This window comes from Manacus candei, unplaced genomic scaffold (assembly GCF_025592945.1).
Source record: "Manacus candei isolate 608988 ecotype Guabito, Panama unplaced genomic scaffold, ASM2559294v1 h1tg000019l, whole genome shotgun sequence".
Classification (NCBI taxonomy): Eukaryota; Metazoa; Chordata; class Aves; order Passeriformes; family Pipridae; genus Manacus; species Manacus candei.
The window spans coordinates 2,166,933-2,180,005 of record NW_026138067.1 but is presented as its reverse complement, the minus strand read 5'-3'; the positions used below and the strand labels follow the sequence as shown (position 1 = coordinate 2,180,005).

The following is a 13,073-nucleotide window of genomic DNA, read 5'->3' as shown; positions in this document are numbered from 1 at the left end:
TAAAGTTTTATGTTTAAAACATATTTGGGAATAAGATAATCATTGCAGTTTAAGCAATTGACTGGTAGCACAGTACCCTTCGCCCAGTATCTTTACAAAAGTGTTTCTTCCCTGTAAAAAAAAAAATCATGATGTGTATGCAGTAACTATGGAGTAAATTGCAGGAAGAGTGCAAGATTTAGTAACCAATAGGGTTACTTCTGCAACAGTGCTTACATTCTTTGTTAATAGCACAGTACACTTCACACCCACTATAAGCACTTATTAGCAGAACCCAGAACTATAAGCAGTTAACATTGGCAACATTGAAGCCTAACAAGAAAACTGGCTTGCATCCGATCATAGAATATGTGTTCCCTTTGCCACTTAAAGGATCTAATTGATTCCCACAGCAGTGGCAAGACAAATAGAAATAAAGGTAACAGCTATTTGAAAATTAGAAATACAGACAAGCACAGCTTACCTAAACAGTAACTTTAAACAGGAAGTGGTGGGGGTTGATATATGTGCAGCAACAAGAGGGAGAAGGTACTTACCAAGGTCCACTTTCAAATTTGTAGTTCACTCTTTCTGGATCTGAAAATCGGTGATCTGTGAAATACAGCACAAGTTATTTCCTATCTCATCAGCACACAGGACAGGCAGGAAAACCAAAGAAGGAACAGAGAAAACTCGTTCATCACAATCACTTACTGTATGGTTCAGATATTAGTCTTAAAATAATATTCCCCATATCTTCAACTTGAGAGGCTCCATACGGAAATGTTGGACTGTTCTTATCAAGATTTAAATCTTTGTGCTAGAGTTAAGTCAATCATCACCAAACAGATTTCTAATTGGCTTCCTGACAGACAAACACACTTCCATGCTATCCCTGATGGAAAGTCACTTCTCAGGGGAAAATTTAATCCATTTCCCTGCCGAGATATGTTAGCTGCTCTGCCTTGTCCTCTAACTACTGCCACCTGCGGGAATGTGAGGTCATTTCAGGAAGTGTCTGCAGACATAAGACTCCATAATAAGGACATATATTTAATAAATCCATGAATTATGTATGTTTGACAGATACACTTCTGCATGTGGAAGAGACTGGAGTCCTGTCCTCTTTAATTAACATCATCTTTAATCTCTAGGGAAAGATTTGGAGAAGAAGAAGCAAATAATAAACTAAAAGCTCCAGAAATAGGAGGATATAATACACACTTTCTGAATAAGTAAATCCTAAAGCAGAATAAGCATCTTACCACTTGAACAAAACCCACAAATGGCACTTTGTCTAAACCTTGCCTATTAGAAGTTACAATGCAAGTTTTGTGCTCTTATACAGAAGCATTTTGATAATCTGGTAAGAATCCACCACTTTTTCCTCAAGATGCAAACCAGTTCCACAACTCATATCTTCTTCAATTTGAAGGATTTTGGAAATGACTGCAATAGAGAGCAGGAAGTGTCCTGTCCTGGAAAGACAGGCCATAGAAAGACCAAATAAAAACCACACATTCACAAATGGAGTCTGATTTAAGTTGTATATACCACCCTTTTTCACACAACTTCAAACAGTTTACTACAGTACGTCTCCCTCTTCCATCATATTTGCCCCTCTCCAACACCAGGTTACAGGACTAAGATTACTTGCAACTCTACTTCATGAAGCAAATTCTTAAAAAGGTCTGTTTCACTCACATCCCCTTCTTTGAAGAGTGTAGGGTAAAAAAGTAATCAAGAACAGAATAAGAAACATAAAGAAATCTGGGAATAGGACTTGCAATTTTTTACTTGCCTTATCACTTTGCACCCAGACTTCAGAGCAAAAGTGAAAGTTTCTCAAACCAGACCCACGCTGGCACAGCAGTACAGTAATGCAAGACATTGAAAACTTGCCCACATCCCCCCCTAAACTACATTAGGCACATTTCAAATGCTCAAGAGCCTGCACTTTGGTGTTCAAAAGTTGCTTCATAGTCCAAGACAGCATGTTTCCTCTTAAAAGAAAAAAAAAAAAAAAAAAAAGCTTTCTCCACCTAGAGCTGAGCAAAGTTTGAGTTGGCAGATGCCTACATGAAGTGCAGGGAACAGAACAGTTCCTGTTAGAAACAAACACCTCACAGAAGCTTTGCCGTATCATCTAATCAACTGGTGAGGCAGTGCAAATTTCTTTGTGAAATAGAGTCTTACCTATTATTCACAGGATGACTGCAAGTCAGTTCTACAAAACAAAGTTTTTTTTAAATTGTCTTGTTGTGAGATGAAAAATAATTTCAACTGAATTAATGCATTCCTCTTCCACAGCACCAAAAGGAAAGCTGCTGTGCCAACACAATACACTTGAGGCTAACTTGATTTTGAGGTTTTGTTGGTTTTAAGTGTGCACTAGAGTATGGAAGGTTAGAGGGTGATGTTTAGTCTTAGAACATTTGAAGTGAATTATCATAGTTTAAAAAAAAAACAACAAAAAAACCCAACTTAAATCAGTGATTCCTCCCCTCCAACTGCTTGACTATAAATAGTTTGTTAGTCATTGCCTTTATCCTCCCTCCTGGTACCTTCTTTGGGGTAAAGTACTGAGAAAATTAAATAGTAGTCTTAAAAACCAAGCTAAAAAACCTGAATAATCTCAAAAACACAGTTTAAGAGATTACACTATTTATGACAATAAAAAATTTCTTCATTGTAGTATCTCTTTAAACTTGACATTGCCTCCTCCCCCTGTCCCTGGGAAAGAGGGGGTTGAAAAGAAAAGTAACCCACAAACAGACTCCCTTGCAGAGAGGGTACCTAAGCAGTACCACAGAGATGTTTCTGGGCACCTTGTGTATTAGAGCAGAGGAGTGCATCTCTTCCCTTTCCCAACATCCTTCCCCCTGCAGCAAACAGCTCCACACTGGGCTTGTGCAGAGTCTCTACTGTCTGTTCAGGGAAACACAAGGTGCTGAAGATGCAGGTATTCAAACACTGGTCTTGCCTGACACATTTGTATGAAGATTTCAGAAATGTCTTTCCTCTGTCAAAAATCAAGAGAAATTGGGCAGCAGTTTCAATAGCTATTCCAGCAGGGGACATGCATACACATGTGCACACACATACACTTGGCTGTTAGACTGGGCTGTCAGAACTGAAAAGACATTTCAATATTTCCTTTGTGCAGAGCCAAAGATCCCTACAAGGGATCAGCTGCCAGAGAGGGAATGCAGCTGTGTGAAGGGGCTGGGAATTTGAAGAGAGGCTATCACACAAGGAAAACAAACAACTCCACACCCCATGTTCATTTCCTTCAATGAAAACGTTTTCTGAAGACACTGATCCACAGGAGCTGTAGTTCCTAAAACACCCTAGTGCCAATGCAAGCTGGTACCAGATGTCAGACAGAGTCAGTTGTGCCAAACTCTAGATTAATATAAACACAGTGGGAGGGGAGGAAGAAAGTCATAAACATTAGCAGGAGTAAGATATTGCTCACACCTTCACCTCCGATTAGTTAAAAGCAAAGCTTTCAGCTAAGATTGGAGAGAAGAATTGATAGTTTTCTGCACATAAGTCACTATTATTAACATGCTTTTAAGTGAAAACCCATATTCTAATGAACAAGACCGATTACATAGAGGTGGACTCCTGTGGACAGAAACACTAGAAGTTCTCAACACTTCTATTAACGGAATAGTCTCTACAAAACCCACCCCTGGTTCTGGGAAGAGATAGGAGATCATACACGTTTGTGTACATTTTTATTTAAAGGATGCCTCTCTTGGGCAATTGAAGAGGCAATTGCTGTGGATAGTCTAAGTTCACATTTAAAGAAGTGCTACAAACCAGACTTGGCTGTCTAAAGCCACTATATGCAGTAGCATACAAATGTATATTCCTAACAAAGCAACAAGCAAGTGATACTCCCAAATAAGGCAGGATGGGAAACAAGGAACTACTTAATCTTGCTGTGCAGCTATGGCACCACCTCCTGCAACACTCAGGAAGTTAAAGGGACCAGGAGGAAAGGCATATTCTACATCATGGTGGCCTCTATAACATGGAAGAAGTTTCTAGATAGCTTCCTCAGATTCATCACCACAGTTTCACTTACTGTCAGTGCCCTCCAAGACTTCCTTCCCACTGTCTCTTCCATTTCTCAGTCTCTTAACTCCTTTCTTACTGAACTAACTTAACCTGAGATGACATGAAACAGCATTGCAATTGTGCTCTGCATTCACCCTTTCCCCTTTGTTCTGTTTCTTATTTAAGTCTCTTTAGATAGAAGATTATATCTTTTTAAATAATACTTTGCATAAAGGTAATCTGATATTACCCAGTTCCTGAGTACTATCACAGGAAATACAAATAGCAATATCCAAGATTCTCAGGCAATGCCCAGTTAAGGGCTTTTCATTGCCAGAGTTAGGCACTATTGGTTTTAACTGTGCTCCACATCATTGTTTGCAAGCCACCCAGGTCAAAAAACCAAAACAATAAACCCTCAACAAACCAAGTTTCAGGACTACAGTATCCAGCACATTAAGAAGGTTGTTCTGAAGTGCACTTGTGTTCCTACTCAGAACATAGTCAGATACTCCTAATAAGGAGTTATTCTCATAAATCCAGTTCACAAGTGGAGCAAACCAAGCACTGGAGGAAGCAAGAGTTATTTGCCATTTAATGGCTCCTGCACACCCAATCTCGAGGCAAAGGATGAGTCTTCTGCAGACCTAATATGAATAGTCATGCAAGCTTTGTTCACTCCACCCTAAAGGCACTCACAGGGTGAAAACTGGCTCGGCAAGCTTTGCAAATCAAGAAGTGCAGCAAGTATGGGAGGTACAGAGGGTGCAAGAACTACCCTGCTCCTTTTGTATGCTTACACATTAAAAAAAAGATTTCAACAGATCCAAGTTCCTTTCTCTGCTGGGACATGATCACTTCTCTCAAGTTTTGTTACTTGAAATTTCTCATAATTGTCCTGCTGTCATTACACCTACACAATTCCAAATAAATTCTGCCAGAAGACTGTCTCCTACATTAAGAACTGTTTTGAGACCATGAGTTAAGCAGCAGTAGCACTCAGAGATTGAGCAGTTACAACTAGTTTCAGTTCTTCCTTGGTCCCTCAAATTTCATGGCATTCTAAAACTTGCTTTACCTTGAATTAAAAGAAATCAGTGGCTATTTGTACATGAAATGTATAATTTCTTGGAGGAAGGAAGAGGGAAGATATGTAAAGCTTTCCCCTGAGCTTTTGGAATGGTGTCATTGCTGTACACAAATGTCAAGTAGTCCGCTGAAAGAATAGGTCCCCAAAGGATTTTCTAAAGGAAGAATAACCCAGTCAATTATTCAGTTTATTATCTCTGTTCTTTTTCAAGATTATGTTTGCCTTGTCTGCAAGAAATACACAGCTAATTCCCTACTATCCAGTGTGTTAGATACTGAAATATATATCTAGAATGACTGTGCAGTAGGAAGTTATCTCCCCTGATTATTTGGAGTAATAGAGTACATCCTCCATTTGCCTGTAGTTTGTTGTTTAATCAACTGTTACACATAAAAATAAAAGCTTTTGAAGACTTCTAATAATTTAAGTAACTGCAGATTAAATACCCAGCTTTCCCTTAACTATTTTATATCATACAAGTTTCCTCTTACTGACCACAACCATTTCACACACAGATAAATGGAGATGTAAGTACATGAAGGGATGTGCCCAAAAATTATTCTATTCCTGTTCTTACCAGTTTGCAAATACACATTTCTTGAATCCCTAGTCAGTACCCCATCCCTGTACTAAAACCTTCTATCCTCAACAAATGCTAAGAAAAGCAGCACAGTACAGTTTATGTGGCAGAAATCACGGAAGATTCCCTTCACGCAGCCTCTTTAGCAATGGGGCTGAATTTCTGCACTTTCTACAAGAATAACAAGAGCTTGGTCAGAGTCTGTGCACTAATCTTCAGTTTCATTTCAACCTAATGCATTTGTTTCTGTGTCCCCCACAGCATATCCACACATCAAGGAAAAGAAACCCAAACAACTCTGCATACAACTGTTTGAACTAGTCTTTAGACTTAGCACCTGCTTCAACAACCTTTTTATCTCAAACATTACATACATGTCCAGACTCTCCAAGTGCAATTAGTTTATACAGCTTCATTTGGTACATCTCAGCAAGGTGAGGAGAAAAAAATAAAAAAAATCATTATATTTGTCAATAAAAGGAAAACAAAAATTGTTTTACCCTTTTTGGTATCTTCATCCTCTGCCCCCAACACTCGTAAACAACATAGGGCAGAGACAGTCTATTTTAGCCATATTGCATAACCGTAGCAACTTTACAAATAAGAACATTAGCAGTTACAAAACAAGACAAACCACAAAGATTAATATAAGACCAGAATGAAGTTAGGTTTATATACCTTAAGAAGCATATCATATCATACCCAGAATTCAGACTCATGCTGAGTGCCTTTGGATAGACTGACCAAGCCCCTAGGAACTTGGAGAAAATACTGTTGGCACCTGACAAAATCACTCTCAGATGGTACTGACTCTTTAGGGGCTTCCTGACAATCAGGTAACACGGGGTGGTCTACTTTCCTCTCCCAGCAGCCAGGGAATACACAGTCCTTCACCATGCTTTAGCTGACCAGTGACGCTCCAGACAGCTACAGTCATAAAACTCCTTCCACAGTGGCAAAACATACCACAGACATTCACACGAAAAGAAAGCAAAGGCAACTCTCCAAAACAGTTGAAATAGCTCATTGTCTTTAACTTCTCTAGCTCATGTCAAAGCATTCCCTAAACAGTGTATTACATTTGACCATAAGTTCAAGAAGCATCCAACATTCAGTTTCTATGCAACACAGCCTTTATTTCACTTTTCTACATAGTCAGTCAGACTCCTACTTTAAGTGTACTGCTTTGCTTCAGAGTAGGGGGAGAAGTAGTTTCTGCCTCTTCACTAGCAGAGATTAATCTTAATTTGCAGATGACAAAGCAGAGCAGACAGCCTCCAGTATTCAACCTTATGGTTAAATACAAAAAAAAAAAATATCCATAAGTACGTATGTATTTTATTCCCCCTGACACAGGTACAAAGCCCAGGCAATACTAGTCCTGCAGTGAAAGGACAAAATAATTCAGAAGCCACAGACATCAGCTCTTAATGGCAAGCACTCTACAGACACAGTAAGCTAGTCAAAGTTATTAAAAACAATAGCCACAACAACTACCAATAATAGAGAAGAACTTCAAATTCCTTTACTGGTCCTTCCTAGGTAGCTTTTTGTGATCAATACTTCAACAGCTCAGTAGGGAAGTCAAGTGTTTCTGCGTCCAAGAGTATGTTCAAGATGAGGACTGAAGCTTGTAGCAAGGAGAGACTGCCAGGGAAGCAAGGAAGAAGGCACTGCCGAATCATTCACAGCCTCAGCCCTCCTGACTGTACATGGTATACAAACAAAAGCATGCTGAGACTAGGTAAAGAGCCAGACAGAACTAGGTTACAGACCACTTCAGACTATTCAGAAAGTAATTTTAGACATCCCTGTCACTGAAAATGGAAACATATTACTGACAGCATCTTAGTGCCAGCCGAGCCTTGTGAGGTGCAACATATGCACCTCCCAGGAGACTGAATATCACACATGCCAACAGCATCCCTGCCTTAGGTTCACTCCTGCATTGGAGATTCACTACAAGTTCACATCAAGAATAACCATTCCCTCTCCTGAAAATTAAGAGTCCCCCAACATTCAGTCTTGTCTAAAAATTAGATGAAAATCTAACTGATGCAATGAACCACCTCAAACTTTAATATTATGATTCATAACAGCAATTTGAACAGATGTGCCAGTTACACTAAACTGTGAAGTTTAAAGAGAGAAAACTATAAACATGATAAACAAAACATAGAAGTCAAGAAGAAATACAGGTTTTTCTCCATGGAAGCACACATCTTCATATGTTTTTATCTTTGTGAGAAAGCTCAGTACAGCTCCGAGTCACTCATTAAAGTTATATCACCCCTAAGCATATGTTGCAAGCATTACTCACACACCTCTGTCCTAGAATTCAGCCAAGACTGTAACAGCAGCAGACACCATCACTGTTAAAAGGATACATTCTGTCATGGCCACAACATCGAGTTTGCTAACTTCAGGTGAGCCAGGGCAACACTTCTTGAACTCTTTCCGCAAGTCAAAAAAGGAGTAGAAGCATTCAGGCAGTAAGATATTCTGTAACAGGAACAGAGTAACTGCTGTCAAGGGTGAGTTTAATGTACTTTGTCTTTAGATACCAAACTGTCTAACAATTTCTATATAATAGGTAAGAAACACAAGCATCCTTTGCTACAGAGAAACTCACGTAACTCTTCTTATCCAGGTAAGTACATTTTTATAAACTTCGTTGTTTAAGCAGCTTTCTCTATATATAGTTTAAAAAGAGAAATATGCTTTTGTGCTGCCAGAGAAATATTTGCAATTATTACTAGAGCCTCAAATCCAATATATATGTACAAGAGCAAATGCCTGCTATTGTAACTTATCATCAGTTCTTGATTCCAATTTTAACTGTAAAAAGCCAGAGGGCACTCAGTTCAGCTTACAGAACCAAGCACAATTTGCGAGACTAGCAGATGATATTTCAGTTTATAGACAAGGCTGAGTTTTCAGAGAGTAGTCACACTTCAAAAATTTATTCCCAGCAAAAAAGATGAGGGTTTGACATGGTGCAGAGCTTGGCAATCTATGCATAGTAACTGCTTTAATTACAGTGTATGAAGCCAGGAGCAAGTTAGGTAGCCCACCAGAAGCCCATAAAATCCCTTTTGCCTCCCCGCTACATTTACCACACACTTTAATTTTTTTGGGGGGGTGTCAAAGAAAAGACATGGAGAAGTCTTGGGGGAAGCTGTTGAAACCAACACAAAACCTTACTCCTTCAGTTAGCTCTTCACCCCAGAGGTTCCCCACAGACAGAATACTTCATACTCCTTTTGGCTGTTTGTTCCTTGCAAGGCTCTCTAGATTAAAGTACGGGCTTTCTGGGATATAACTACTAGTTAGCATCTTGACATTATAACAGAATAACAGGCTATGTGAAAGCATACTTAGGAAGCCCAAAGAAAGAAGTTTAGGCTCTAAAAACAAGTTCTGCTTTGAGAATGTTAGAGCTTATCTTAGCATATGGACATTGCATTAGGCAAACAACACTCTTAAAGACAAACTTATGAAAATGCAAGTGTGCTTGCCAAGATTTTCTGCTTTAGTTTTAGGATGACTCTTTCTTCCATGATGTAAAGTGAAACTTTCACTTGGAATAGTTGATGCCAATTCATTCTCTGAATACCATGAGTTGCTAGCTGGGTTCAGAATGGGCATCTTAATCAAGAGCCTAGTGATTTCTGCCTATCTGGATTTTAGTGATCACACAGTCAAATCTCTGAATTAGGGTATTCGCAAAAAAACTATTTAAGAGTCTCATATACATCTGGTTTACTTTATCTGCAGGCAGCACAGAACAAATTTTAGATGAATAATTCTTAACAAAACAGCAAGACAATATTTTGATGAAGATTTGATTCCTGTCTGTGACCCTGTGATCATATAGAAAAAGGCTGCCTATCCCCAACATCAATCAACTTAAATAATGTAGGAGTTGTCCTTTCTTTTATCCACATAATTTAAATGGATGAAGAGACTTATTAACCAAGAAGAAAGTCTGCTAAAAACCTGTTTCCACATTTTCTCACATTATACATCATAGAAGACAAGTTACAGGACTGTCCCTTTACCATGAATCATGCTATTTCTCTTCTAAGCATTCAAAGCTATAAACACTTAAAGCCCCAACAAGTATTGCAACCAAACTCATTCAGTATCAGTTTTGTAATAACACAGACTTGCAGCAGTGCCCTTTCAAAGATGAAGCAGCAAACTCATGGGCACAAAAGTCAGCTGCAAAGAGAGGAGCAGAACAGCTCAGTTACAGAGCAATGTATGTTCATACCACAAAATTAGGTGTTATTAATATTGAAGCAGTTATTTCAGAACTAGAGAGAGACAGCATATTGCTGGAACCCTATCACTAATGAAAACTAGGTAGGATCTTGTAACACTGTTAGTGATTTGGCAACTCTGAAGTTATAGAAAACTCTAGACTATGAGACTAATCATCACTCATAGCCTGCCTCAAACTACTGTTCAGTTCCTTACAAATACGAACACCGCCCTCAGAGTGTCAGCTGAATACACAGAGATTGAAAGTTGCTGAAGCTAAACGTGAATGTAAAATTTCAAAAGACAGTTTGTGATTAAGGTGGTTAACTATTTAGCAACATTTCCAAATCCCACCTCTTAATCCATTGTAGCTCCTACAGCTGTAGAAGCTATGAGTACTGTCAGTGCTCCTCTCTCAAACAGTTAAGAGTATCTTCCTTTTGATTTAACTTAAAAAGGCACCTCAAGGCTACATAGGCACAGGGCACTGTCTATGTCTTCCACATGGACAGGCTCTTTAGCCTGGTAAGCACATTAACATACGAGCAATGTTTGTGCTATGGTTGTGGGGAGGTACCCTCATACTAAAGAGAAGTTATTAGTTTTGCAGGAAATCATAGAAAGCACATTAGGATTCAAATTTAAGCTACAACTACATACCTTTTTGGAAGCTTCAGGGTGCAGAACCTGCCTAATGTGCAACTGTCCATCAGTACAGAAACAGAAGGAAGTACCTACACCAATATTCAGTTCATTGCTCACAGACTGATTAAACTGTAGGCAGGAACAAGAAAAAACATACATGTTAAAGAGATCAGAATAGCTGCACTGTGCAGTGTCATCAGTTGGTAACATGTTATTCCTGGTCAGCAGGAACATGGAGCTAGAATTCCTTTTTGCATAAGCCCACTACTTCACTTCAGTAGATTTGTTTCTTACTAGCTTGGCACATACTAACTTTCATAGTTATCATCACTGGAAACCACCACTTTTCCCCTTTTTAAGGAAATATGGCTACACAGACAGTCCACAACCCAGAAAAAAAACCAGCCTTTTTGAGAAACATTTGCAAAAGCACTGCAATGAGACATAAAGCTGGTCGCAGAGAGCTGAGGCAGTCCTGGGGCAGAAGAGCTTTTCAAACACGGTAGTCAAACATGTTGGAAAGGAGATAGGTTTTCAGCCCTACCCTCAATGGAAATCACACACACTTCCTTATTAATCTAGGGGCTTTAGGACTGTCACCTTCTTAGGACTGATGAACACAAACTCTGACAGGGCCTGCCACCACCCAGCCTTTTCAGGGGACACCTAAACTTGGCTTCTTCCAACACTGATTGGGGCTCACCCTCAGGTGAGACTCATTCAGGGTCCAGCATGGCAGGAGAGCAGGTTGGGGGAATACCTGACTCTGATCTTCCTCACTTGGGGTCAGGTCCTCACAAGATGAATGAGCAAAAAGCAAGAAAGAAATGCCCACAAAGCCCTCCACATATAGGCTGCCTGGCCCACACAGATCAGTGGTATCCCTGTGCCAGGTTCCACTGTCCTGATGGTGGGGTGGAAAGCACAAGTGGATGATAACACTGCCTCTACCCCACGGGGGAGCTCCCAAGGGAGACCAGCACCCAGTAGCCAGTTATGGGGTGTCACCTGTCTCAGTGCCTGCTCCAGCGGCGGAGCCAGTGCCAGGCTCTCCACATCCACCTGGGTGATCTCCTGGCACTCAGCCGTCAGCTCTGGGTGGTCAGGCCGGACCAGCACGTCATGCAGGTGCCCCAGCTCCAGAGAAAGCAGAGGAGGGGTGAGTCAGCTCCCCGGGCTGGGGGTCCTCACCTGCAGCACCAGCCCCTGCCCTCCACCAGAGCCTGCTCCAGCCTGGAGCACCCATTGCCAGCCCAGCGCTAAGACCACCCTACCCGCACCCAGCATGGCAAGGGCCAAGGGGAGCAGCAGGTCGGGGTGCTCCCCCCTCGGGTGAAAATACCTCCTTACTCCTCAGGTCGACCACTTTCCACAGGAGCTGGAGCAGCTCTCGCTCGTCTGAGCCCAGCCTTGCCCCGTTGGTGCCCGCCGTGGTCACAAAGAGGATCACCAAGTAGTCGGGAGACGCCGTCATGGTGCCACAGGGTCAGCAGAAAGGATAAAAAGGAGAGAAAGAAAGAAGAGAGAGAAAGAAAAAGGAAGAAAGGAAAGAGGAGAAGGGGACGAGAAGAGAGCGGAAACTTTCCCTGCCCGAGGCGCTTCCAGGCGAGACCCAAGCGGCAGAGCCCCCACCTGCAGCCTCGCTCCCCAAGGACCTGGCGCGGGGGAGGCGCACGGCTTCCCCCCGCTTTCCCACCCCCTTTTTCCCGAGGCGGGCGGCGGCCGCTCCCACTCCGGCTGCACCCTTAGGAAGCGCGCAATGGCTGCGGGCTTTTCAGCGCGGGGCCGCGGCACCACCTGCCCACCCCCGGCCCACGTGGTGCAGGTAACACACACCTGGCGCCGCCGCCCATTGGCCCCGCCGGGCGGGGACGTGGCAGCGCGGCGGGGGCGGCAGCGGGAACGGGGGGCCGGGATTGCGGGCGGGACGCCAAGCGCGGTGCCGGGATTGCGGGCGGGTTGCGGGAGCGCGGCGGCGGACGAGCCGCCCCCGGCCTCCGAGGAGCCCCATCGGGCACCGACGGCGGCCCGGACCTGCCGGGCTCCGCCTCCCGCCGTCGGGGCGCGCTGCCCGGGGAGGTCCGGCTCCTCACCGGCGGGGCGGGGCCCCGCTCCTGCCGGGACGTGTCGCGGAGGGCAGGTCGGTCCTGCGTCCGCGAGCAGCCCCGTCCCCCGGACGCAAGAGGAGGGGAGATGGCCACGCCGCCCGCGGCCCCCCGGCAGGTCTCCCCCTCGGTCGGGGGCCGCAGAGGCCGGGTGCGGTGCCAGGGAGCACGGCCGTGGCGTGCGGGCCGGCTGTCCCCGGGAGCAGCTCCGAGGGAGCCGAGGAGATCTGGGCGGTGGAGTCTCTTCCTCTGTCGTCCTTAAGGCAGCGGCATCGCAACTTCTGTGCGGCTCGGGCACGGCGGACTGAGTGATGTGTTAAGAGCTGGCCAGTGAGGCTGT

At 43.0% G+C, this 13,073-nt stretch overlaps 1 protein-coding gene across 4 annotated transcripts in view; it reads right to left on the bottom strand.

Moving 5' to 3' along the window:
- The window catches only part of ESRP1 (epithelial splicing regulatory protein 1), a 46,289-nt gene extending 33,905 nt beyond the window's left edge, over positions 1-12,384 (bottom strand). For 2 of the 4 annotated variants that reach the window (XM_051785268.1, XM_051785267.1), the window contains exons 1-6: positions 11,971-12,381; positions 11,637-11,765; positions 10,644-10,757; positions 8,105-8,219; positions 694-792; positions 537-591 (exon numbers count right to left, since the gene is read on the bottom strand). In XM_051785268.1, the coding sequence (XP_051641228.1) occupies positions 537-591; positions 694-792; positions 8,105-8,219; positions 10,644-10,757; positions 11,637-11,765; positions 11,971-12,102 (644 nt within the window). In that variant the 5' untranslated portion in view covers positions 12,103-12,381. Of the gene's footprint in view, positions 1-536; positions 592-693; positions 793-8,104; positions 8,220-10,643; positions 10,758-11,636; positions 11,766-11,970 lie in introns of all 4 variants that reach the window. The other 2 variants (XM_051785269.1, XM_051785270.1) reach the window with 2 other exon arrangements.
- Between the last annotated feature and the right edge of the window lie 689 nt (positions 12,385-13,073).